Here is a 6,047-nt window from a genome sequence, read left to right on the forward strand (position 1 = left end):
CTCCGCCTCTCCACCGCACCACAGCCCCAGCACCCTCCCCGTCCCGGCCGGAATGGGTCGCCCCGACGGAGAGGACAACGCCGACCTCTCCTCCGACGACTCGCCGTGGAGCGACACCGCCTGGTCCGAAGACGACGACGACGAGGTCCGCCACTCCTCCCACTCCCCCATCGATTTCGACGTATCATCACGCCTATTATTCTTTAGCTCTTCTTCTTCTTCGACGGATGGTTTTGTGATGGTTTTGCGTGGCTTGTTCGAGCTGCCGCAGGGCTCGCTGTCTTTCGAGGACAGCGGCGAGGGCTCCGGCCTCGACTCCGACGACGGCCTGGAGGAGGACGCGGAGGCGGGAGCGGAGAGCGACTCCTCCGAGGACGAGGTGATTCAGTCGCTCTGCAGTGCTCTGACTAGCGCCTTACATAATTCGCCATTTTTAGGTGCTTGCTTACCGAGGGGCTCGAAAAGTTTATATGAATGTCGTTTCTCTTTGCCTGCCGCAGGCTGGGCCGCGGAACACTGTGGGGGACGTGCCGCTAGGGTGGTACAAGGACGAGGACCACATCGGCTACGACATCGACGGGAAGAAGATCAAGAAGCGCGACAGGGAGGGACGCATCGATACGTTGCTCAGGAATGCTGACAGCGATACCAACTGGTATGGGGCCTCGAACTCGGTTTTGTAGCACTTCAATACGACGACTGATTTGTATTCCATCATTGATTTGTCCTTACACATACATCGTCTGATGCTAGCTTAGATGGATCTTATTTTTTGTTACTAAATAAACTAAGTAAATGCCCTGTCCTTGCTTTCTGCTGTTGCCAAGTGTAGGAGAAAGGTCATTGATGCCTATAATGATGAGGAGGTGCAGATTACCAAGGAAGAAGCTAAGATAATTAGTAGGTTGTTGAAGGGAAAGACTCCACATGCCAGTGTTGATCCATATCCAGTAAGCGTGACTGCCAAAACTATTGCGTTTACTTGAACTGCTCATTTTGCGACGACTATAAAAAAACAACCCTGTTGGCCATCTTAGTATTTATGTCTGGTACCATCACTACGCTTGTATCTTTATGATAAACTTTCAGAATTGGATCCATGTTCAGCATGCATAAAGCTTATTCTTTGCAGATGTGTGGCCCATATGCAAGTATAGACTAAGCTTAGAATTTAACAATTAACATGTTCATTACTGTTATCTACATGCATGCAAATTGAAGTTAAATCTTCTACTCCCTCCGGACCTAAATACTTTCGTTGGTTTACTCAAAATATGGGCAAAAACGTGTCTAGATTTATTGAATCTGTGACAAGTATTTAGGGCCCAGAGGGAGTACAATTTATGGTTTCCTTTCATTTTCTCTAGGATTAACTATAATGCTCAACATGGACTGATTAAACTTCTCTCAGGATTATGTTGACTGGTTTGAATATGATGGTAAAGGTCATCCACTTTCTAACGCTCCTGAGCCAAAGAGGCGATTTGTGCCCTCGAAGTGGGAGCAAAAGAAGGTATATCATCAGTCTCCTCTTTTATGTTATTTTAGAGCATTTGATTAAATTTACACGCTCTTTAATCTCTTGTAAAGTTGTAAGAATATAACTAACTGGATGTGTGGCTTGTTAGTCTGTTCTTTCAAGCTGAAGTATCTTGCTAAATACCCCCATTGAATCGTATCTTATATGGAATGATTTAAGAAATTTTTGCCACAATGAACCACTGATTGTTGGGCTGTCACAGTTTGCCTGCTTCAATACCTGGGATTTTTTATTTACCTTTTACTGCAATGTTCTTGTTGGTAGGTTGTTAAACTTGTTAGAGCCATTCGTAAAGGCTGGATCAAGTTTGATAAGCCAAAGGATGAGCCAGATTATTATCTCTTGTGGGGAGATGACACTGATACAGCAGACAATAAGAGGCAAGGCTTGAGCTACATCCCGGCACCTAAACCAAATTTGCCAGGTACCATGCCATCATTTTGCAATATCCTTTCATGCGTACATGAAAAGCTTTTCGGCAATTATTTTGACATGATGACCTCTGGTTCTATTAAAATCATGTGATACAGTTGCACTGGGCATCTATGTTCCGTTGTAGTAGTTCTATTCATTATGTATGATGCCATTAATTTATCTTATTCAGGTCATGAAGAGTCATATAATCCTTCTGTTGAATATGTTCCCACGCAAGAGGAAATAGATTCGTACCAACTTATGTACGAGGAGGACAGACCAAAGTTCATCCCACGACGGTATAATTTCATTTACATTGCCATTATGATTTTTCTGGTCTGATTCGTCTGAGGAAACTTTGGTTTGTGATCCCTTTATATTGTGTTGTCGATTATGCAGATTTGAATCTCTCAGAAGTGTACCTGCCTATGAGAAAGCACTTAGGGAAGGATTTGATCGGTGCCTAGATCTTTATCTATGCCCTAGAACTCGCAAAAAGCGTGTAAGTGGAGGACCTATCTTCTTTTAATGATTATATATGCGGGTCTTTATTGCTTGGATTCCAGTTTATCATTTATTAGTGTGATGTTCTTTCCTAATTCATGATGATTATCTGGCAATCTTCAGATTAACATTGATCCTGAGTCACTCAAGCCGAAGTTGCCTAGCAAAAAAGATCTCAGGCCATATCCAAGAACGTGTTACCTTGAGTTCAAGGGCCATAGTGGTCCAGTGAGGTCACTGTCAGTTGAAGCAACAGGGCAATGGATAGCCTCAGGTATAGAATGTTGATATGTATCTATGTTCTTCCTGAATACATATGTGGACAATGTGCTGATGATCCAAATGGTAATCAACTCACTGTTATTCGTTAATTTGCTTTGAACTCTGATGTTTCTTCTTCTTTCCTTAAGGTTCATCTGATGGAACAATTCGTGTTTGGGAGGTTGAAACTGGTCGCTGTCTTAAGGTTTTCAATGTTGGCGCTGATGTCCATCGTATTTCTTGGAATCCTTCACCTGATAAGCCCGTTCTGGCTGCTATTGTGTACGCCTTTGCCATTCCCAAGTATATTTTCTTTTCTAGCTTTGCACATTCTTACCATTATGCTTATCTGATACAGTGGCCATGATCTTCTGCTTCTTAACGCTGAGGTGGGGGATGAAGAAACTCAAATGAGGACAAAGCAGCTCCTCCATATAGATGAATCAGCTCCGGAAGAAGATGCTGGTAAGAGTAGTTGTCACCCTAACAGTTCTTATGATGTATTACTACTAGGTACTAGTTCTTATAAATATTTTTATTATATTGCAGATGATAAGAAACCAGCTGTGAGGTGGGTGAGGCATGACAAATTTGATGGAATCACATTGATTCATCATAAGGTATAAATACTTAAGAGTTGCTTGTCATTCTCCTTTCAAATGCTTAAGATTTTTTATTCGCACTCTTACCATCTGTTTTGTTGTTCAGGCTGCATCAACTGTGGAGTGGCATTCAAAGGGAGACTATTTCACCACAGTTGTGCCAACTGATATCCTTTTTCATTTAGCATATCTTTTTTTCTTCGTTTAATTTCTAAGTGGTGCAAGAGCACAATAACTAATATGCTTTAAAAAGAAATTTCTCTAGTTCATTTTTTCAGCGCTCATCGAACATTCTAATTACAGTTTGTGCCCCAGAAAAATGCTATTTTCTTTGTGTCAGGGTTGTGTGCTGTGTGGGTTCTTTCAATTCAGTAATGTAGATATGTACACAGATTCTTCACATTTTGAAGATTTATTCTTCCTATTGTCTACCTTAATTCCTTTGTACGTGAATCAAGGGCAGTGCTGTTGCATCAGCTCTCAAAGAAGCATTCTCACCATCCTTTCCGGAAACTGCCGGGCCTCCCTGTTGCAGCAGTGTTCCATCCAACTCAAAAGATGTTCTTTGTTGCCACTAAGAAATTTGTTCAGATTTATGATCTCCAAAAGGCAGAGGTAGTCAAGAAACTGGAGTCAGGTCTCCGTGAAATTTCCTCTATCTCCATCCATCCTGGTGGTAAGTATGAAATCAACTATATACTAATTTACCAGTTGATAGATCTTGAGTTGGTTCATGTTGTCTTTGTTAATCTGAGCTGTAAATCAGTTGTTAGAACTAATGGTAGTGCAACACTGTTTGTTGGATTGCCATACTGATGACTATGCGATTCTTTTATGCAGGTGATAACGTTATCGTGGGAAGCAAAGATGGTAAATTGTGCTGGTTTGATACCGATCTATCTACGAAACCATACAAGAAGTTAAAGTACGACTTCTCTTACCTTGAACTCTCTTTGTTTCTGTATTTTTTTTTCGTGCACAGTTGTTGAAGATCTTTTTAGATACATTGCCACGTTTAGTGCTCTAGGCAGTTGCTGTTACTTTTGCTTTTGTTTGTCCATATTTAGTTCTGCCAATTTAATGTTTTTTAGAATCTGTATCACATAGTGTGCCATTGATTACTCAATTGACAATGTGGGTCACATGCTTTTGCATCTGATGTGGCTGCTGATTACTCCTTTACACTTGCCTTCGAGTCATGCTTAACTTTTCCTTCTCGATAGCACCTTAATGTGCACAAGCGTTGTCTGTTACTACCTCCGTTCCAATGAATAAGTCTTATTATTTTTGAAAAGTCAAACCATGTAAAGTTTGACCAAGTTTTACATAAAAATGTTAACATGTAAAATACAAAATCAATATCATTAGATAGATCATGAAATATATTTTCATATGATATATAGTATTATTAGTATATCATATTTGTTGATAGCTTTTTTCTAAAAGTTTGGTCAAACTTTACTTGGTTTGACTTCTTGAAAAAAATAGGCCTTATTCATTGAAATGGTGGGAGTAAAGGTCAATGATTTCCACTGTTTAGTCTACTGTTCTCAAATAGTGTGTACTGTAAAGAATGTTCTCATTTTCTCCGGTTCTAGTTATTGCCTTGTTTTTTGAAATCCCATTGGGCACAGTTATTTTTTGGATGGTACCCACTAGTTTTACTGCTCTGTCTAAATTTATTTCTTGTAATTCATTTTCTTTATTTCAGGAACCACTCGAAGGATATAACCAATGTTACTTTCCACCGGAGATACCCTCTTTTTGCTTCATCGTCTGAGGATTGTACAGCATACGTGTTCCATGGAATGGTCTATGCTGATCTCAACCAGAACCCACTTATCGTGCCATTGGAGATTCTCCGTGGCCACTTGAGCTCAGATAGAAGAGGTATGTAGTCATACATCACTTGGTTTTCATGATTTGAATTCTGCTACATCTTCCGTCCGTGGATTCTTGTTTGCACTTGTAATTTTTAACCATAATCAGAGCAGTTATATGACAGTGCTTGAACTTAGTTATGCATTATTATGCTTTTTACTGGAAGGATGCAAGTCACAAATGTTTTGCATTGAACCTCATGTTCTGCGGTCCTTGTTTCACATGATGCCAGTTTGAACTGAAGTGAATATTTGTTGCTTGGATATTTTTGAGAATCAGGCACAGAATAGGATCGTGCTGAGTGTGTTGGATAAATGTGCCTTGTTAAATTGAAATAATAACATATATTCATATTCATAAGGAAGAAAGTTAGATTCGGTCAATTGGACAGAGTAGTCTTAGTATTTTGGATCCACAAGGATGCATTGCTGCAAATTCAAGATTTGAGCAGGAAAAAAAATTATGCGTAGATGGAAATTAGTAGTTAGGTTATCTTCTGATGTTGCCAAAAGAACTACACTTGTGTTATAACAGTGACTTGGGCTATTTTGCATTACCACACACTGTTGCCATGTCAATATTGCAAGGCGTAAAAGGTTTTGCTTTTGTTCCTGTGTAGGTGTTTTGGATTGCAAATTCCACCCAAGGCAGCCGTGGTTGTTCACTGCTGGTGCTGACTCGGTGATCAGGCTTTACTGCGAGTAGTGACGATGCTTTGAAGGAAGATAGCACATCAGTTTTATCAGGCATTTTTGGCAGGACTCCGTACGATGTGAATGCTGTGGTGTTGAACAGTCATTATGTCTTGTGTCTTGGAGGTGTGCTTGAGATCGCAGTTTTGTTAC

General features: G+C 40.4%; 1 protein-coding gene across 1 annotated transcript; it reads left to right on the forward strand.

Annotated features, from left to right (window-relative positions):
- LOC124661629 (ribosome biogenesis protein BOP1 homolog) lies at positions 1-6,047 on the forward strand. The gene is made up of 16 exons (XM_047199502.1): positions 1-379; positions 501-655; positions 833-950; positions 1,412-1,513; positions 1,805-1,964; positions 2,145-2,253; positions 2,354-2,456; positions 2,582-2,732; positions 2,869-3,001; positions 3,078-3,184; positions 3,269-3,339; positions 3,428-3,488; positions 3,770-3,997; positions 4,162-4,246; positions 5,033-5,211; positions 5,822-6,047. The coding sequence occupies exons 1-16, from the start codon at positions 53-55 to the stop codon at positions 5,905-5,907; spliced, it is 2,175 nt and encodes a 724-aa protein (XP_047055458.1). The 5' UTR covers positions 1-52; the 3' UTR covers positions 5,908-6,047.

Source organism: Lolium rigidum, chromosome 6 (genome assembly GCF_022539505.1).
Source record: "Lolium rigidum isolate FL_2022 chromosome 6, APGP_CSIRO_Lrig_0.1, whole genome shotgun sequence".
NCBI lineage: Eukaryota > Viridiplantae > Streptophyta > Magnoliopsida > Poales > Poaceae > Lolium > Lolium rigidum.

Bases quoted from the DNA above. Each gene is read 5' to 3' on its own strand.
- LOC124661629 (XM_047199502.1), top strand. From the start codon at position 53: ATGGGTCGCCCCGACGGAGAGGACAACGCCGACCTCTCCTCCGACGAC. The intron at 3,185-3,268 runs GTAAGAGTAGTT...ATTATATTGCAG, and splicing joins AGCTCCGGAAGAAGATGCTG to ATGATAAGAAACCAGCTGTG. The intron at 3,998-4,161 runs GTAAGTATGAAA...TCTTTTATGCAG, and splicing joins TATCTCCATCCATCCTGGTG to GTGATAACGTTATCGTGGGA.